General features: G+C 46.0%; 1 protein-coding gene across 1 annotated transcript in view; it reads right to left on the bottom strand.

Moving 5' to 3' along the window:
- Positions 1-6,234: 6,234 nt before the first annotated feature.
- tmem161a (transmembrane protein 161A) overlaps positions 6,235-21,631 on the bottom strand; it is a 52,054-nt gene continuing 36,657 nt past the window's right edge. Inside the window, exons 10-12 of the mRNA XM_072243962.1 lie at positions 18,706-18,880; positions 14,263-14,359; positions 6,235-12,815 (exon numbers count right to left, since the gene is read on the bottom strand). Coding sequence (XP_072100063.1) covers positions 12,544-12,815; positions 14,263-14,359; positions 18,706-18,880 — 544 coding nt within the window. The 3' untranslated portion in view covers positions 6,235-12,543. The remainder of the gene's footprint in view (positions 12,816-14,262; positions 14,360-18,705; positions 18,881-21,631) is intronic.

The raw sequence follows: 21,631 nt of genomic DNA, 5'->3' as shown, positions 1-21,631 counted from the left end.
GACTTTTTTCCCTTCGATGCCATCAAATGCTTAGAGTTGGTGATTTTGTTCTAAAGAATCTTGGATGGGAAACCAGCAATCAGGATGTAACTCCTTTTTTATTTTTCCAGACAGTATTATAGTTCATTGTGTTGTATCTCAGGGGATACTGTCTGGGTGTCTGTTAGACACGCCTGCTGCCACCACCCCAGGCCCTCAACCTAGCAACCGTCTCTACAACAAAGGCCTAACCAGGCCCAAAAACAGATGCACCATTTAACATCGAGCTGGGGAGACCTGGTATCCAAGCATTTCATTAACTTAAACACTGATGTGGTGGCCAGACAATGGCAGTATTTTAACCCTTTGAGTGCCAGGCAGTGCTGTTGTAGTAAATACCAGCATTTGAGTTTGTCCTAGATCACCATGACGATTCATAAGTTGATAAAATGCTGGACAGAAATCTCTGCCACACAAGACATAAACACAGTGAAATTTGAAGAACAGCAAGTATTTTCATTGGTAATGAAATGTCCAAATTGAAACAAGTACTGTTTGGTAGAACCAGGTAGCGGGTGTCAACCACATATCCAGCCACTGGGCACCTGACAAGAGGAAACCAACTCAAAGCTGTTGGTTCAAATGCACAAACATGTTGATGTTTTGTAGTAAGTTGGAATTATGCAAACTGCTACAGGATTTTCAGCAATGTTACAGAAAATAGGTTGTTTTTGAACATAAATCTGTCATTAGACGGAGAACAGACAGGCCATTCAGCCCATGATGTGCTGATCTTTTAACCAACTCTAAGATCAATCTAACCCTTCCTCCTACGCACAGTAGTCCTCCGTTCTCTATCATCCATGTGCCTATCTAAAAGCCTTTTAAATGTCCCTAATGCATCTGCCTAACTAACCCCCCCCCACCACCCCGGCAGCAGGTTTACACACCCACCCTCTGTCTGGGGGGGGGAATACCTCTGATGTCCCCACCCCCTCCCCATACTTACCTCCTATCACCTTCAAATTGTATCAGTGATGTCATTGTCAACCACTAGAGTTTCTCAAACGAGGCACCAAACCTCAAGTACTAGATAAGGGTAGATGGATTTTTGTAGGGGGAGTGGGAGAGACTTGGGAAAGGAAGTGCAGGGTTGTCAGAACACAAGCCTGCACAAAAAGCTACCACTGGTGGGGTGTTGGGATTTGTTGAAGTGGGAGGGCAGATGGTCCAGGAGGGCCAGAGAAGCTCATGACAAGTTTAATATTTTTGAGAAGCTGCTCACTAAACTGCTACTGAAGGGAAAACTATGGAAACAACAATACAGTCTAGAAGTGTTAAAGGTATCTGAACTATTTCGCACATTTTTGAAAATAGCAGCAGGAGAGGACGCTGAGTAGAGAGGTGTGAACTGGGAGAGCAGAGCAGGAGCCACGGCTGATTCAGAAGGAATGTGCTGTGTGGTTCACAGGGTCAAATGGCGAATGAACAGAGATCTCAGTTCTTCTGCCTGAGGGACAGGCATGCAACAGCTTCTAGCAAGCCACTGTTTATCCTTGTTTGCTCTGAAGAGAAAAGCACTAGCTTGCTCAACCTATCTTCATAAAACAAGATCTCCAATCCTGGCTGCGTCCTGGTAAATTTCCTCTGCACCTTCTCTAAAACTTCCACATCCTTCCTATAAATAGGCTTTCAAAACTAAACACAATACCCCAAATGTGGTCTAATCAGAGGCTTATAGAGCTGCAACATTACCCCTTAGCTCTCAAACTCAATCCTGACTGATGAGGGCCAACACACCATACATCACCTTAACAACCATATCAACTTGCGTGGTAAGTGAACAGGGACCCCAAGACCCCTCCCTGTTCCTCCACTCTGCTAAGAATCCTGCCATTCACCTTGCTGAGTCTTCTAACTACTCTAGTGTTGGTTTGCAGTAGAGGTTCTGGCCTGTTGGGTAAATAACAGTGTGCCTCTGTTGGAGAATGTGGGCTTGGGTGCCATAGAATCAGAGGTGCTTTCTTTCAAGACTTTACACTGAGACCCCAAGGATTCCACAAGAGGCTGGGCCAATCATTTCTCTTGCCAAAATCAGGTGATTTCTTTCTCCTCCAACCAGAACTCATGAACCGCAAGGAATTGAGGACATGGTGCAAGGATGTGGAAGGTGCTGTAGGAATGCAAGTCTTTATCAGTGTAGAACAGAGATGAGGAGGAAATTCTTTAGCCAGAGAGTGATGAATATGTGGAATTCATGTACCCACACAGCCCTGGAGGCCAAGTCATTGGGTATATTTAAAGCACAGGTTGATAGGTTCTTGATTAATCAGGGCATCAAAGGTTACATGGAGAAGGAAGGACAATGGGGTTGAGAGGGATAATAAATCAGCCATGATGGAATGGTGAAGCAGATCTGATGGGCTGAATGGCCTAATTCTTCTATATCATGATTTCCTTGGATGTTCCTATCGGGTTGTCCTGAGGAGATGTGGAGTACATAGGCTATGCAGTGGAGTGGGTCAGGTGTGAAGAAACAGCTAAAATACTCTGGTATGCTTCTCTGAGTGAGGGAAGAGAGTTCAGTGATGGGCTGCAGTTCTTGCAGCTGCCAGAGAAGCCACAGGTAAACACCTGAGGGAACCCCAGGCACTTTGCCCAAAGATCTGTCCGTGGGATAGCAGCAGATTTGCTGGTCTGGGAATCCAGCAGCCCAGACTACAGAGCTGATATCCCTCAACAGTGGCTGCAGACCTAGACAACATGCATTTAAGGTGAGGAGGGGTAAATTTCTGTGCAGGCAATGATGGCTAGAATCGAGTGTGTGGGTTGGTGGTATCAGAATCAGGGTTAATACCACTGGCTTATGTCGTAAAAGCTATGTTACAGTCAGAAATGTATGTTACAAATTCAGTTATTGAAACTGTCTGAAGTAAAGCCCTTGCAAGCGTTGGTCTTGGTGACAGCTTGCTGTTCTTAGCGCAGCCGCTGGATGTGGTTGCTTCACCAGCCGTCCCATGGTAAGAAATGCGGCCATCTGCTGGTGTGGAGTAGCTGGTGATGAATCACAGGTAACAGTTCAGAAGCTCCGAGAAAACTCCCACTACTCCTCAACAGGGCCACACAGAGACAGGCAGAGCTCCCACCCCACGTCTGAGATTTGTTCCCCCTCCTAACCGTTCCCCTTTACACCAGTGCTGCATGTACCGGGAACTGGATAGTGTGACACCAGTGAAGGTTCTGAACACACAAAATTCCTCTTTAAAGAATTAGGAAGTAGGCTTGGTTCAACAGGGCACGTTGAGGTTGTGCTGAAAGCCTGTTGTGGCTGGAGCCCTTCCCTAACCTCTGTACAGAGCAGGGGGCCACTGAGTCCATCAACGATCTCACACTTTTGAAGATCGGCGTATTCATCCTCACTTCACCCAAAACCAGAGCCGAGATTCGCTTTAAAAATTCCCTCTAACAGTAAATAACGGATATTAGAATCAGCCGACAGTAAATACATCTTTAGTGTGTTAAACCAGTCTGAAATTGTTATTAGTAATCTGATTAATTTGCAAGAAAGAACTGTGTGTGTTTTTGTGTGACACTGTAAATCAGTCTCCTGTTGAACAAAATCTACTTATAAATTTTCTTCGTACCCCAGACAGTCTCACGGTCACTCTCACACCCTGGGCTGCCCACCACTGCTGGCTGGTGAATATCTCTTTGGAACGTCACAGCCTGTTCATCATCCTGACAGAGCTACAGCCAGCTGCTTGGAGCAGGCAGCCAAATTATAAAAGCAACAACACTCCGAACTGCTTTGTGGCTGTGACCAGCCTGGGTCCAAACACTGGTTCAGATGGAACGATGTTACAGTGGGTTCCAGTTCACTGGGCCAAAATGTACTTGGTCCTGATGTGTCCCAATTAACCAGAATCCACTGCATTGTCTTTAGGTACGGCAAAGCAGCGTAGTACTGTAGTTCACATAACACCAGCGACCGGGTTTGATTCCCACCGCTCTCTCCCCATGACCATGAGGCTCTTCTCCGGCCGCTCCCGTTTCCTCCCCCATTCCTAGACACACTGGTTAGTAGGTTAACTGGTCACATGGATGGTGTGGGCTCATTTCCATTCTGTGTCTAAAAATAACATTCCACAGAGATCAGGGCAAAGCCGGCATGAGAATGGGCACACGTCAGTACTGAGCAGCTGCTGCAGCATGTTTGCAAGATGTTATTAAACACGTGTGCGGATTGGTGATAACATCTCCTCCTCGCTGACGATAAACACTGGTGCAGCTCAGGGGTGTGTGCTTAGCCCACTGCTCTACTCTCTATATATATATATATATATATGACTGTGTGGCTAGGATTAGCCCAAACACCATCTATAAACTTGTTGATGATACAACCATTGTTGTTAGAATCTCAGGTGGTGACGAGAGGGCGTACAGGAGTGAGATTTGCCAAATAGTGGGCTGGTGTCACAGCAACAACCTGGCACTCAACGGCAGTAAGATGAAAGAGCTGATTGTGGACTTCAGGAAGGGTAAGACGAAGGAACACATACCAATCCTCATAGAGGGATCAGAAGTGGAAAGAGCGAGCAGTTTCAAGTTCCTGGGTATCAAGATCTCTGAGGATCTAAGCCGGTCCCAACATATCAATGTAGTTATAAAGAAGGCAATACAGCGACTATACTTCATTAGGAGTTTGAAGAGATTTGGCATGTCAACAAATACACTCAAAAACTTCTATAGTTGTTCAGTGGAGAGCATTCTGACAGGCTGCATCACTGTCTGGTATGACGGGGGGGGGGGGGTTGCTACTGCACAGGACCGAAAGAAGCTGCAGAGGGTTGTAAATTTAGTCGGCTCCATCTTGGGTACTAGCCTACAAAGTACCCAGGACATCTTCAAGGAGCGGTGTCTCAGAAAGATAGCGTCCATTATCGAGAACCTCCAGCACCCAGGGTACATCCTTTTCTTACTGTTACCATCAGGTAGGAGATACAGAACCCTGAAGCGATTCTCAGCGATTCAGGAACTGTTTCTTCCCCTCTGCCATCCGATTCAATACCAGAGGATTGGAGGGAGGTGAATGTTGTCCCCTTGTTCAAAAAAGGTAGTAGGGATAGTCCAGGTAATTATAGACCAGTGAGCCTTACGTCTGTGATGGGAAAGCTGTTGGAAAAGATTCTTAGAGATAGGATCTATGGGCATTTAGAGAATCATGGTCTGATCAGGGACAGTCAGTATGGCTTTGTAAAGGGCAGATCGTGTCTAACAAGCGTGATAGAGTTCTTTGAGGAGGTGACCAGGCATATAGATGAGGGTAGTGCAGTGGATGTGATCTATATGGATTTTAGTAAGGCATTTAACAAGGTTCCACATGGTAGGCTTATTCAGAAAGTCAGAAGGCATGGGATCCAGGGAAGTTTGGCCAGGTGGACTCAGAATTGTCTTGCCTGCAGAAGACAGGGGGTCATGGTGAAGGGAGTACATTCAGGTTGGAGGGTTGTGACTAGTGGTGTCCCACAAGGATCGGTTCTGGGACCTCTTTTCGTGATTTTTATCAACGACCTGGATGTGGGGGTAGAAGGTTGGGTTGGCAAGTTTGCAGACGACACAAAGGATGGTGGTGTTGTGGATAGTGTAGAGGATTGTTGAAGATTGCAGAGAGACATTGATAGGATACAGAAGTGGGATGAGAAGTGGCAGATGGAGTTCAACCTGGAGAAGTGTGAGGTGGTACACTTTCGAAGGACAAACTCCAAGGCAGAGTACAAAGTAATGACAGGATACTTGGTAGTGTGGATGAGCAGAGGGATCTGGGGGTACATGTCCACAGATCCCTGAAAGTTGCCTCACAGGTAGATAGGGTAGTTAAGAAAGCTTATGGGGTGTTAGCTTTCCTAAGTCAAGGAACAGAGTTTAAGAGTCACGATGTAATGATGCAGCTCTATAAAACTCTGGTTAGGCCACACTTGGAGTACTGTGTCCAGTTCTAGTCACCTCACTATAGGAAGGATGTGGAAGCATTGGAAAGGGTACAGAGAAGATTTACCAGGATGCTGCCTGGTTTAGAGAGTATGCATTGTGATTAGAGATTAAGGGAGCTAGGGCTTTACTCTTTGGAGAGAAGGAGGATGAGAGGAGACATGATAGAGGTGTACAAGATAATAAGAGGAATAGATAGAGTGGATAGCTAGCGCCTCTTCCCCAGGGCACCACTGCTCAATACAAGAGGACATGGCTTTAAGGTGAGGGGTGGGAAGTTCAAGGGGGATATTAGAGGAAGGTTTTTTACTCAGAGAGTGGTTGGTGCATGGAATACACTGCCTGAGTCAGTGGTGGAGACAGATACACTAGTGAAATTTAAGAGACTACTAGACAGGTATATGGAGGAATTTAAGGTGGGGGGGTATATGGGAGGCAGGGTTTGAGGGTCGGCACAACATTGTGGGCCGAAGGGCCTATATTGTGCTGTACTATTCTATGTTCTATTCCTAAATTGACATTGATCCCCTGAACACGATCTCACTTTTTAAAAAATATACAGTATTTGTTTTTCTGCATGTTTTTTAAATCTATTCAATATACATATACTGTGATTGATTTACTTGTTTATCATTATTTTTTTAAATTTTATTTATTATTATTTTTCTCTTCTATATTATGTATTGCATTGAAGTGCTGCTGCTAAGTTAACCAATTTCATGTCACATGCCAGTGATAATAAACCTGATTCTGATTCATTTCAGACATGAGGAATTTCCAACAGGTTTTTCCACAATACTTAACACCATTGGACATCACAACAGAATTTGACCATTCAGCCCATCGAGAGTGCTCAGCCATTCTATCATGACCTACATTCTCTCTCTCAACCCATTCTCCTGTTTTCTCCCTGTAACCTTTGACAGCCTGACTAATCAAGTACCTATCAACCTCTGCTTTAAATATATCTAACAACTTAGCCTCCACATTGTCTGTGGCAATGAATTCCACAAATTCACCACCTTCTGCAAAGGAAATTCATCCTCACCTCTGTTCTAAGGATGGAAAAGATGGCTTTGTTGCCAAGTTTGTAGATGATACAAAAATTTGTGGTAGTATTGAGGAAACAGGCTGCAGAAAGACTTAGATTAGCAGAATGGGCAAGAAAGTGGCAAATGAAATACAATATTGGAAAATGCATGGTCGTGCACTATGGTAGTAGAAATAAATGTGCAGACTGTTTTCTAAACAGGGAGAAAACCCAAAAATCAGAGATGTAAAAGGACTTAGGAGTCCTTGTGCAGAACACGCTAAATGTTAACTTACAGGCAGAGTTGGTGGTGAGGAAGGCAAATGCAATGTTAACATTCATTTCAAGAGGTCTCAAATACAAGAAAGGGGATGTGATGCTGAGGCTTTATAAGGCACTGGTAAGGCCTCACCTTGAGTATTGTGAACAGTTTTGGGCTCCTCATCTAAGAAAAGACGTGCTGGCATTGGAGAAGGTTCAGAGGAGATTCACAAAGATGATTCCAGGAATGAAAGGGTTATCATACTAGGAACGTTTGATGGCTTTTGGCCTGTACTCGCTGGAATTTAGAAGATTTGGGGGAGGGGATCTCATTGAAACCTTTCAAATGAAAGACAGAGTAGATGTGGAAAGGATGTTTCCCATGAAAAGGAAATCTGGGAGGAGGGCACAGCCTCAGGATAGAGGGGCATCTATTTAAAACAGCTGGAGAGAAATTTCTTTAGCCAGAGGGTAGTGAATTTGTGGAATTGGTTACTACAGGGAGCTGTGGAGGCCAGGTCATTTGGTGTATTTGAGGCAGAGATTGACAGGTTCTGGATTGGACACGGCCTCGAAGGTTATGGGGAAAAGGCTGGGGAGTGGGGCTGGGGGGGGGGGGGGGGGAAGGACCAGCCATGATTGAATGGCGGAGCAGACGATGAACCAAATAGCCAAATCTGCTCCCATGTCTGATGGTCTAAAGGAAACATCCTTTCCACATCCACTCTACCGAGACCTTTCAGTATTTGATAAGTTTCAATGAAAAACTCCAAACACCAGATTGAGGCCAGGTCCCCAGCAGTTTGTAGGTTGCACTGATTGCTGCTTTACAAAGAGATGTCCTTGGCTCTAATACAGTTTGGGACCTGGGGTTGGAGCTTCTTAGAAACTCCAGTTGTTTCTTCCTGTGGTCATCGGACTGGAGAAAAGTAAGAACTCACAGAAGATTTTAAAATATATTTATATTTTTTTAAAAGCTTGTTTCCAAAAGCACACATATCAGTCCATACTGTGCAATTTCACTCTTGTTTACATGATAAAGTTGTTGAGGATGGGTAGACATCAGAGCTGTAGTGTACACACACACACACACACACTCACACAGAAACTAGGGTCTGCTTTCATACTTTCACACAGACATTTCCACAGTGGGCACCAGATGACAGACTGGAACTGGGGGTCCTGTTCCATTCACTACCCCCAACCCCCCACCCAGCCTGCCTTCCATGTCCAACCCACTACCGTTGTGCTGAGAATCCCAGCCTGGTGCAGCTGCTCTGCGGCAGAATGGGATTTGAAGATGAAATTCTGCATTCGAAGGGAGCTAATGGGAGGGTTTAATATTTAATTCGTATCTGGCTGGGATGGACTGGCCCTTTAACACATACAGCTTTATAATTAAGTCATTTGAGTGGAAATGAGACAGATGAGTGAATTGAGAGTCTCGCGGGAGTCTGTCGGGGCCAGTTTTTCCTCGGGCAGCATGTGACCCAGACACACATTACAGGCTGCAGTCAGAGGCTTCTGCGCAGCCTAATGTGCACAAAAGAGGGTCTCAGAGGGACCTGGATCAGATGGTTTACTGAACCTTAACTGAAGGCAATTTACTTTACAGTAGCTGTTAAAACATGAGAGGTGTGTGCTTTTACAGAAAGGGTAATCACTACAGAGAGACGGGTGGTGGGAGAACGAGAGTGGTGAGGTGAGAACTGTCAGCCCACAGTGAGTGAGACCAGGTGGTGCAGGGCACAAGATTCCTACACCCTGCCTGCTCCTAGCTTGAAAAAGCCCAGTCAGTGAGGACACCAAGCAAAGGGAGAAGTGTGGACAGACTTCAGTGACCCTCAGACCCAGCCATGAGTGTGTCAGTGCACCCTCTCATGTGGGGTCAGGGGTTCCCAACCTGGGATCCACAGACCCTTCAGTTAATGGTGGGGGGGGGGGAGCAGGAGGTCCAAGGCATAACAAAGGTTGGGAACCCCTGCTTTAATATCACAAACACATAGGGCCGCAAGTGGATGAACAGCAATTACCGGGATGGGTTCGATGCTAGAGCTCCCTGGAAGGGCTGAATGACCTGTATTCCCCTCCACCCCATTCCTGATTTCTAAGTGTTCATTCGGTGGGTCTCTCTTCATAAGCAAAGACCTTCAGAGAACAAACACAGTACAAGGAAGTTCTTGTTTGTGCAGAGGGTGTTTCCTGTAGTAGAGGAGTCTAGGACCAGAGGGCACAGCCTCAGAATAAAGGGAACAGAGGTGACAAGGAATGGTGAGTCTGTGGAATTCATTGCTACAGATGTCTGTGGAGGTCAAATTATTGGGTATATTTAACTAAGAGCTTGTTGAGTTCTTGATTTGTCAGGGTATCAAAGGTTATGTGGAGAAGGCAGGAGAATGGGGTTGAGGGGAATAATAAATCAGCCATGATAGAATGGCAGAGCAGGCTTGATGTTCCAAATGGCTTAATTCTGCTTCTACAGTATTCCTTATGGTTTTAAATGCAGAGTTGTCAGAATGCAGCCAACATCCACACAACACAAGAGGAACCAATGTGTCTCTTTTTGACAGTGTAGTGGAGGGGCACGGTGAGCCTGCCTCTGTATGTGTGTGCACCCAGTCTGTGCTGCCCTACCCTGCAGTGACTGAGACACCATGTGTCACACTGACCCTGCTCTCACTGGGTGAGAAGGATGATATAGAGGGAGCTTTAATCTGTATCTAGCCATTTTTAAACCATAAGACATGGAAGCAGAATTAGGCCATTCGGTCCATCGAGTCAGCTCTGTCAGGCCATCTTGGCTGACTTATTATCCCACACAATGACATTTTCATGCGTTCGCCCATAACCTTTGACCCCCTTACTAATCAAGAACCAGTCAATCTCCATTTTAAATATTCTCAATGACTTGAATTCAGATAAGTTTATATCCAAATAGCCTGTATCTGTGCTGTACTTTTCTATGACTATGACTTGTCTCCATGGCTGTCTGTGGCAACGAATTCCACAGGTTCACCACCCCCTGGCTAAATGGATGTCCTAATCTCTAAACAGACGTCTCTCTATTCTGAGGCTGTGCCCTGTGGTCCTAGACTCCCCCACTATTGGAAACATTGTCTCCACTTCCACTCTATCCAGGCCTTTCAATATTCGATAGGTTTCAATGAGATCTCCGCTCATTCTTCTAAACTCCAGCGAGTAATGGCCCACAGCCCTCAAACGCTCTTTAGTTAAACTCATTCCTGGAATCTTTCTTGTGAACCTCCTCTGGACCCTCTCCAACAAACCTGCTTGACTCACTCAAAGTTGACAGATTCAAGTTTAAGTTGTATGAGTGATCAATGTTCTTGAGTTGAGAGAGGTTTACTCTTGGGCTCACCCCTCACTCACTCTGCTCCACCACATCACAGTACATTATACAAGATTCATTTTAAACAGTCCTCTCCCCAGACACACAGGTGAAGTTTCTCTAATTATCCCATTTCTACAGTCCAGTGTCCTATCAGGACAAAGGGCCATTGAGCTGAAAAGTTAATTCTCCTTCCCTCCGCACAGACACTGCCTGACCTGCTGAGTGTTTCCACAGCTTTCTGACTTTACTTCAGATTTCCAGCATCTGCAGTTCTTTATATCCTTGACCCCACCCTGTTCATAACCATAACCCTCATCTTTCCCAGGGTATAACAGGAGAGGGGACGGCGGATTACCTGTGCTAACCTTCCCCTGGGAGACTTGCCTCTGTGTCAGCCTCTCCCTCACCAGTCACATCAGTGACCACCGAGTAACATTCCACACTACTGACAGGTGAGAGGACATGGGGTTGTAACTATTTACATCAGAAAATTCTTGACATCATTTCCTTACGTTCTAACACCCTTGGGATGTCCTCACCTTCTGAAGCGGCAGAGGCAGATAAGAGTTTGATAAGATGATGAGAGGCACAGAGAGCCTCTTTTCCCCAGGGTTGAAATGTCTAATACCACAGGGCATGCACTTAAAGTGAGAGGGGGTCATTTCAAAGGAGATGTGAGGGGTAATTATTTTACTCAGAGAAGGTGGGTGCCTGGGGTGGAGGTAGGTGCAGAAACATCAGAGAATTTTAAGAGACTTTTAGACAGGCACATGAATGTGAGGAAAATGGAAGGATATGGACGTTGGGAAGGCGAAGAGTTGGCCATTTGATTCCTGATTTAATTGGCTTGGCACAACATGGTGGGCTGAGGGGCCTGTACTGTACCGTTCTCTGTTCTGTGTTACCCATAGTATATACACACACACACACACACACACACAACACAGATCTACAGGCACTTAGCAGCCTTGGAAACAGTAAACATCACGTTCATGGTCAGTACGGGATAAGGATGGCAGTTTCCAGAGATCTGGTGAGGATTCAAGCCTGCCCTCACCACAACCCTCCCTTGTGCCCCACCATCACCTGAAACACTGCATCACTTTCCCGAAACCCCAATGCAAACATCTCACCTGTCGCCGTGAGAGACAGACACACACACACACACACAAAATGCTGGAGGAACTTAGCAGATCAGGCAGCACCTACGAAGGGAATAAACAGTTAATGTTTCAGGCTGAGACCCCTCTTCAGGAGCTAATGAAGGGTCTCAGCCCAAAGTGGTGATTGTGTATTTCCCTCCCTAGATGTCGCCTGGCCTGCCGAGTTCCTCCAGCAGATGGTGTGTGAGACCCAGAACTGTCTCTTCGGTCTGCTTCAGATCCCATTGCTCTGTCCATCCCACACCTGCCAGGGTTTCTGCCCACTCCCACACAGAGTTACGCACCATGTGCGTGACCAAACAACTTCACCCTTCACTGCCCTCACTGGAGAAACACAGACACCGCTTTGCAATCTGAGAAAAAGACACGCTGAACAAAAACCCAGCTCAGGTGTTTAACGTTAGATGAACAACTGTCCGGAAGAGTGAACCAGGAACAGAGAGGCCAACAGCTCAGCTTCTACTGATCAGACAAATTTCCAGTACCTTGCCCTGGGTGTATGGGCACCTGTCTCTTCCACACAAACCACCACGAGCTCAGTTACAGCAAACTGCTGTCTATACCTTATCCACAGGCAAAGAGGAGAGAGGACGTTTCTGTGGGGGTCAGGGGTCAGCGTGTACAGGGGTTGGGGGGGCGAGTGAAGAAACTAACGGGTGAAGAAGTAAGAAGCCTTGTTTAAGCTGGACTGTTTGCCTGTGGTCCAACATGACAGAAGGAAGGCACTCGAGAGAGCAGACACGGTCCCGTAGCTGAGCTACCTCACCGTCCTACGAGCCCATGAGGTACTGATGGAAGTACAGGCCGAAGAGGTTGGTCACCACCTGACAAGCAGCCAGCCACCAAGTCAGGTAGGAGAGGAGTCCCCGGTAAAAGAGTGGGGTGAAGACGTTCCGCAAGGCTCCCAGTGCTGCTGTGATCTGCGAGACGGCCATTCGATAATCATCTTCTTCGCCGGGTGCAGAGCCCGAGTTATGTGGACTGGCATCAATGGCTAGTGAAACTCCAGGAGGTTCCGGGTACCAACCCCAGGAATAGTCCCCTGAAAAAAGACAGAGCCCGTAGTTACAGATCTGAGGCCATGACAATAAACCTGATTCTGATTGTGGTCAGAGGAAGTTCCTGAGGAAAGAGGAGGGGGACTGGATGCCTCAGCACCACACAAGGATCACACTGTAGTTGAGAGAATGGATGGCTACCTCACTGTGATGTGGAGAAAGTGGCTGGGCTGGAATCTGGAACCAAGGATACAATCTCAGGAGAAGGGAGTCAGCTGTTCAGGACAGAGCTACAGAGGAAAGATATCAATAAAATTGATATCAATAAGAGAAAATTTATAAGGGTGTTGCTGGGATTCTATGACCAGAGTTATAGGGAAAGAGTGAATAGGTTAGGACTTTAACAAATTGCTCCCAAACCTCTACATTCTAGGGAATAGAGGTATACACAACTACGAGACGTATAGACAGGGTGAATGCAAACAGGCTTTTTCCACCAAGGTTGGCTGAGACTAGAACTAGAGGGGTAGTAAGAGTGTGGATCGAGATTCCCATGCAAGAGGTGAATGCAACTTCAATTTCAACACTTGAGAGAAGTTCAGATAAGTACACGGGATGAGAGGGGTATAGAGGGCTATGGTCCGGGTGCAGGTCGATGGGACTAGGAAAAGTATGTTTGGCATGGACTAGATGGACCAAAGGGCCTGTTTCTATCCTAGAGTGCTCTTCCTTCAGAAGTCTGTGGATCCCCACAGCCTGAGAACATTCAGAACTCAGACACAACAGATTTGGCATTTGTATTCAGTCGAGGCTTCGATTTCCGAATGCCAGAGTCAGGGAGTGTGACTGGGCAGTATTACCAAGGAGCCGCTGCAGACGCTGTTGCTGCACCAGTGAGTGGATAAGGCAAGGATGCTGTTCAGGGTGAATGCAGCAAGTGCTGGGGGAATCCAGAACAAAACCATCAAGACCCCTCACCCAGCAACTGGATCAATGTCATTTCCAACACGTAAGTGTAAAAGAGAATAACAGTTACTCTGGAACTGTTCCCCCAGAGCTGCAGCGGGGAGCAGCATCCGACACCCAGACCGGGCGATGATGGCATACCGATGGGCTGGCACTTCATTTGACAAGGTGGTTAAGAAAGCGTATCATGTGTTCGCATTCATTAGCCAGGGGATTGAGTTCAAAAGATACCAGGTAATGTTGCAGTTCTATAAGACTCGTTAGACCACATGTAGAGTATCGTGTTCAGTTCTGATCGACTCATTATAGAAAGGATATGGAAGCTTTAGAGGGTGCAGAGGAGATTTACCAGGATACCATCTGGATTAGAGAAGATGTTTTATTAAGAGAGGTTGAACAAACTGGGGTTCTTCTCTTCCCGAGTGAAGGAAGATGATAGGTAACTTTATTGAGGTGTACAAATTGATAACAAGCATCGATCAAGTGGACAACCAGAGACTTTTTCCCAGGGCAGAATTGGCTTACCCAACACTTTAAGCAGCAGAGTAGAGTGTAGCAGGAGAATGGTGGGGCCCAGGTACTGCACGGTGACCACACACAGGTAGCAGAACACTCGGGAAATCTGGTATAGGAGAAACAAAAATACCCTGTAAGCCACCTAACATGGACACAACTGTCCTCTGGGGGGAATCATGGCAGTGTGTCACATATCCCCTGGGATCATGATTTCAGAATACAGATGCAGCCCCTGGACTGGGAGCAAGCACCAGGTGATATTAAGCCCAGACAGTGTTCTCAAAATACACTTTCAAATTAGGTCCAATTTGCAATACATTCTTTATAATCGGTTACTCTAACACAATTCTCAACTCCAGCCCATGCTCAAATCCGTCCTGCAGTGAAGGGGATTGTTTTGCTACTGTGTTGTGCTGCTGAACATTACGGACGTGGTACGTTGGCACCGTACTGTGTGTTGTGACACTTGTGGGCCGCTCCTAGTGCATTGTTAGATTGTGTTGGTTGTCAATGCAGATGACACATTTTGCTGTATGTTTCCAAGTACATGTGACTAATGAATGGCTCTGCAAGTCGTAAGGTCGGCAGATGGGGAAGCTTTACACTGGAGTCATGAGCTGTGTGTGATATATGTTTTATGGGTGCACTGTGGTCTGGAGGAACGTTTCGTTTCGTTGTACACATGTACAGGCAGATAACAATCATGAACTTAAGACCATAAGATACAGAACCAGAACTAGGCCATTTGGCCCATCGAATCTGCTCCGCCATTTCATCATGGCTGATCCAGCCCCAGACTCCTGCCTTCTCCCCGTATCCCTTCATGCCTTGAGCAGTCACAAAACTATCAACCTCTGCCTTAAATACACATAAAGATTTAGCCTCCACAGCTGCCTGTGGTAATGAATTCCAGAGATTCAGCACTCTCTGGCTGAAGAAACGCCTCATCTCCGTTCTAAAACGATGTCTCTCTATTCTGAGCCTGTGACTACTGGTCCAAGACTATCCCACCATAGGAAACATCTACTCTTTCAAAGCCATTCACCATTCAATATACTTCAATTTGTTCAGCCCTCATTCTACTGAATACAGTCCCAGAGCCATCAGACACTTTTCATATGACAAGCCATTCAATACTGGAATCATTTTTGTGTACTTTGAATACTCTCCAGTTCAGCATATCCTTTCTAAGATTAGGAGCCCCAAAACTGCTCACAATATTCCAAGTGAGGCCTCACCAGTGCTTTACAGTGAGCGAGTGAGGCCTCCATCAGTCAGGGTCGACCATGGATACTGCACCCTAGCCTGGACAGTACAATGTGGAGGGCCCATACAGTAAGCTTTCCCTCTCTGTGACAGTACGGTGTGTAGGGTCCATACAGCAAGCTTTCCCTCTCTGTGACAGTACGGTGTGTAGGGTCCATACAGTAAGCTTTCCCTCTCTGTGACAGTACGGTGTGGAGGGCCCATACAGCAAGCTCTCCCTCTCTGTGACAGTACAGTGTGGAGGGCCCATACAGCAAGCTTTCCCTCTCCATTCAGCTGAACCCAAAAGAATGGCAGAGACATACAGTTTTGTATCAGCAGTTTGCTGGAGTTGCCACTCAGCATTGAACTCACCGTAGGACTGCCGTAGCGACTCGGGCTCTGGATTTTTCCTCTGGGTTTACTCCAGAAGCTTTACCCATGAGTGGGTTTAGCCACAAGGCAGTGGGGATTTGAGGTCAGAGTTTTCTTTCTCCAAGATGAGCTGCCAATCACAACTGATGAGACCCATCTGCCTGAAGTGATGGTTTTAAGGTGCCAGTAACCGGCCTTTGCCCCTCCTGTCAGTAGAAATGGGTTCACCAGGCTTAGTAGCAAAGCCACGTGAAGATGAGCAGCAGAATTTGAGGCTATTTGAGGCGCACACCAGTGGGAGCATTTAGTAGGTAGTGGGAGCTTATCCCCCTTACCGCCCCCAGCTATAACAACCTTAAGGAACCAGTGCTTTATGAAGTCTCAGCATTACATCCTTTTATATTCTAATCCTCTTGAAATGAATGCTAACATTACATCTGCTTTCCTCACCCCAGACTCAACTTGCAAATTTTCACAAGGACTCCCAAATCCCTTTGCACCTCAGCTTTTTGTATTTTCTCTCCATTTAGAAGATAGACAGTCCTTGCATTTCTTCTACCAAAGTGCATAACCATACACTTCCTGACACTGAATTCCATCTGCCACTTCTTTCCCATTCTCCTAATCTGTTCGTCCTTCTGTAGCCCCTGTACTTCCTCAAAACTACCTGCCCCTCCACCCATTTTCATATCATTTGCAAACTTTGCAACAAAGCCATCAATTCCATCAACCAAATTATTGATATATAATGCAAAAAGAATCAGTCCCAACACAGTTCCCTGTGGAACACCGCTAGTCGCTGGCAGCCAGCCAGAAAAGGATCTTGTTATTCCCACTCTCTGCCTTCTGCCAATCAGCCACTGCTTTATCCATGCTGGAATCTTTCCTGTAATACCATGGGCTTGTAACTTGTTAGGCAGCCTCACGTGTGGCACCTTGTCAAAGGCCTTCTGAAAATCCAAGTACACATCAACCAATTCTCCTTCGTCTACCCTGCTTGTTATTTCTTCAAAGAATTCCAACAGATTTGTCAGGCAAGATTTTCCCTTGAGGAAACCATGCTGACTATGGTCTCTTTTATCATGTGCCTCCAAGTACCCAGGAATCACATTCTTAACAACATCTTCCCAACTACTGAGGTCAAACTAACTGGGCTATAATATTCTCTCTTCTGCCTCTCTTCCTTCTTGAAAAGTGGATTGGCATTTGCAATTTTCCAGTCGTCCAGAACCATTCCAGAATCTAGTGATTCTTGAAAGATCATTACTAATGCCACCACAATTTCTTCAGCCACCTCTTCAGAACCCTAGGGTGTACACCATCTGATCCAGGTGACTTATCTACCTTCAGACCTTTCAGTTTCCCAAGAACATGCTTCCTAGTAATGGTAACTTCATGACCCCCAACACCTGGAACTTCCACCATACTGCTAGTGTCTTCCACAGTGAATACTGATGCAAAATACTTATTCAGTTTGTCCACCATTTCCTTGTCCCCAATTACTAGCTCTCCAGCCTCGTTTTCCAGCAGTCCAATACATACTCTCACACTTTATGTACCTGAAGAAACTTTTGGTTTCCCCTTTAATATTATTGGCTAGCTTACTTTTGTATTCCATCTTTATCTTCTTAACGACGTTTTTAAATTGCCTTTTGCTGGTTTTTACTAGCCTCCCAATCCTCTAATTTCCAACTAATTTTTGCTCTATTATGTGCCCTCTCTTTGGTTTTTATATTGGCCTTGACTTCTCTTGTTAGCCATGGTTGTGTCATCTTATCTTGAAAATATTTCTTCCTCTTTGGGATGTATATAAACTGTGCCTTCCAAATTGCTTCCAGAAATTCCAGCCATTGGTCCTCTGCCGTCATCCCTGCCAGTGTTCTTTTCCAATCAATTCTGGCCAACTCCTTTCTCATGCCTCTGTAATTCCCTTTACTCTACTGTAATACTGATACATCTGATTTTATCTTCCCCTTCTCAAGTTTCATGATGAATGTGATCACATTATGATCACATTCATCATGAAATCTTTTACCTTAGATCTCTAATCAATTCCATTTCATTGCACAACACCCAGTCTAGAACAGCTGATCCCCTAGTGGGCTTAACCACAAGCTGCTCTCAAAAGCCATCTCGTAGGCGCCCTACAATTTCCCCCTCTTGGGATCCAGCACCAACCTGATTTTCCTAATCTATCTGCATATTGAAGTATCCCATGACCATTGTAACACTGCCCTTTTGGCATGTGTTTTCCATCTCCTGTTGTAATTTGTAGAACACATCCTTACTACTGTTTGGGGATCTGTATACAACTCCCATCAGGGTCTTTTTACCCTTGCAGTTCCTTAGCTCCATCCACCATGATTCAACACCTTCCAACCCTATGTCATCTCTTTCTAATGATCTGATTTCACTTTTTACCAACGAAGCAATGCCACCTCCTCTGCCTTCATGCCAGTTCTTTCAATAGAATGTGTATCCTTCGACATTATGTTTGAACTTGAAGTTTGCATTACAAAGCTGGAACGGGGAGCTTGATGGGAATACTGGCATGGTGCTACTGAGAAGTGTGATGCATTTTATGAGCAGCCACGTGTCACTGGGTCTATTGTTGTGGTATTTGAACAAATTTCTTCATTAGCCACGAGGCAACCATTTCCACTTGGGAGAACAGGCTGCTATTTTGTCAGCCACGGCTCCTTCACCCTACCATCCTTTTTCTGCCTCAGTGGGACGGATCTATCCAGAACCCCCAACAGGTGCTCCCTGTACAGCCTCCACATTTCTGCTGTGAATGCTGAGCCCTCCTTCTCCCCACGATGCCATGCTTACCTTCCGCTGAATCTCGATCATGGAGATACAGCCGGCCTCCCTCCTCATCAGTTCCACCCACCGCTCGGCCAGGTTCAGGTAGGCCTGTAGGTGATAGCGGGTCAGCAGAAGACGCAAAGCGCAAAGCCCCAGGATTATCCACAGGCGCACTGTGTTGTACATCGAATCAGACAGCCTTCAGGAGCAGGAAGGAAACGCCAGAGTCAGACACTGTGGCAGACACGACAGCAGACGGTCAGAGAGCAGGGCTGAGGGAAAGAAGCTCGCCTCAGCCCTCGTTTGACTCTGATTGTGCTGAGCCCACAGAGATAGGCATCATTCCAGATGGGAGCCAGGACATTCAGGAAGTACAAAGCCCTTTTTCCCAGTATTTTACAGTTTGTCTTCTTTTGCACTTTGGTTGCTTGTCACTGTTTGATTACACGTTTTGTCTCATAAATTATATTATATTTCTTAGTTTTCCTCAATACGCTTGTGTAAAGGCCATCGGAGTGAAAGACCCCACAGAGGACAGTAAAATCCACCGACGGAACGCTGGGGTCACCCTCCTCCACTATTTGTGACGTTTACCGGCAGTGCTGCAGCCGAAGGGTCTGAAGCATCGTTGAGGATCCCTACCACGCATTCCACAATTTCTGACCCACTTCCGTCAGGAAGGAGGTACAGGACAATCAGGACTGGTGGACTGTCAGACTGTGTAACAGGATGTGAGAGAAACCACTGGTGACAGCCAGCTATTTACTCTTTATCTGTTAGGCACACAACATGCATTTTGAGTTATATTTTATTAGAATATTAGAAAGTTTTTGACAAGAACAGGCCATTCGGCCCAAAACACTTGCCAAAGAACAGAGAGGGTGGTAAAAGAGGTGGGGGCGTGACATTGCTAATCAGAGATAGTGTCACAGCTGCAGAAAAGGAGGAAGTCATGGAGGGGTTGTTACTGAGTCAGTGTGGGTGGAAGTCAGAAACGGGGAAAGGGGCAATAACTGTTTGGGTGTTTTTTTTTATATATAGACCTCCCAATAGTAACAGGGATATCAAGGAGCAGATAGGGAGGCAGATTCTGGAATGGTGCAACAGGGTTATTGTGATGGGAGATTTTAACTTTCCTAATATTGATCGGCATCTCCTTAGCACAAGGGGTTTAGACGGGGTGGAGATTGTTAGGTGTGTTCAGGAAAGTTTCCTGACGCAACATGTAGATAAGCCAACTAGAGGAGAGGCTGTACTTGATCTGGTATTGGGAAATGAACCTGGTCAGGTGTCAGATCTCTCGGTGGGAGAGCATTTTGGAGGTAGTGACCACAACTCTATTTACTTTACCATAGCATTGGAGAGGAATAGGAGCAGACAATTTGGGAAAACATTTAATTGGGGTAGGGGGAAATAGGATGCTATTAGGCAGAAACTTGGGAGCAGATGTTCTCAGGGAAATGCACAGCAGAAATATGGCAAACGCTCAGGGGATATTTGTGTGAAGTTCTGCATAGGTACGTACCAATGAGATGGAAAGGATGGTAGAGTTAAAGAACCGTGGTGTACAAGGTACGTAGAAAATCTAGTTAAGAAGAAAAGAAAGGCTTACGAAAGGTTTAAGAAACTAGGTACTGTTAAAGCTCTAGAAAATTACAAGGCTGCTAGAAATGAGTTTAAGAATGGAATTAGGAAAACCATGAGAAGGCCTTGGCGAGCAGGATTAAGGAAAACCCCCAAGGCATTCTATAAGTATGTGAAGAGCAAGAGGATGAGCAGTGTGAGACCAGGACCGATCAGGTGTGATGGTGGAAACGTGTGCATGGAGTTGGAGAAGGGAGCCGAGGTACTTTGCTTCAGCATTCACCAGAATTGTGGGGTTGACTTACAGTCCACTGAAATGCTTGAGCATACGGACATTAAGAAACAGGATGTGCTGGAGCTTTTGAAAGGCACTAAGTTAGATAAGTCTCTGATAAGGCTACTGTGGGAAGCGAGGGAGGAGATTGCTGAGCCTCTTGCGATGATCTTTGTGTCATCAATGGGGACGGGAGAAGTATCGGAGGATTGGAGAGTTGCAAATGTTGTTCCCTTGTTCAAGAAAAGGAGTAGAGATAACCCTGGAAATTATAGACCAGTGAGTCTGACTTCAGTGGTGGGTAAGTTGTTGGAGAAGATCCTGAGAGCAGGACTTATGAGCATTTGGAGAGACATAATCTGATTAGGGATAGTCAGCATGGCTTTGTCAAGTGCAGGTTGTGCCTTACGAGCCTGATTGAATTTTTCTGAGGATGTAACAAAACACATTGATGAAGGTAGAATAGTGGATGTAGTGTAATGGATTTCAGTAAGGCATTTGATAAGGCTCTCCATGCAAGGCTCATTCAGAAAGTAAGGAGGCATGGGATCCAAGGGGACCTTGCTTTGTGGATCCAGAAATGGCTTGCCCACAGAGTTGTTGTAGATGGTTAGTATTCTGCATGGAGGTTGGTGACCAGTGGTGTGCCCAGAGATCTGTTCTGGGACCCCTCCTCTTTGTGATTTTTATAAATGACCTGGATGAGGAAGTGGAGGGATGGGTTAGTAAGTTTACTGATGACACAAAGGTTGGGGGTGTTGTGGATCGTCTGGAGGTCGTCAGAGGTTACAGCGGGACATCGATAGAATGCAGAACTGGACTGAGAAGTGGCAGATTGACTTCAACCCAGATAAGTGTGAGGTGGTTCATTTTGATAGGTCCAATTTGAAGACAGAAAACAAATGGTAAGATGGAGGATCTGAGAAATCTTGGGGTCCATGTCGATAGGACACTCAAAGCTGCTGCGTAGGTTGACAGTATTGTTAAGGCGGCGTATGGTGTGTTGGCATTCATCATCTGTGAAAATAGGTTGAGTGCGCTCGGCCTTTTCTCCTTGGAGCGATGGAGGGTGAGCGGTGACCTGATAGAGGT

This window comes from Mobula birostris, chromosome 26 (genome assembly GCF_030028105.1).
Source record: "Mobula birostris isolate sMobBir1 chromosome 26, sMobBir1.hap1, whole genome shotgun sequence".
Lineage (NCBI taxonomy): Eukaryota > Metazoa > Chordata > Chondrichthyes > Myliobatiformes > Myliobatidae > Mobula > Mobula birostris.
The sequence above is the reverse complement of the archived record's forward strand: the minus strand, read 5'-3'. Positions and strand labels throughout refer to the sequence as shown.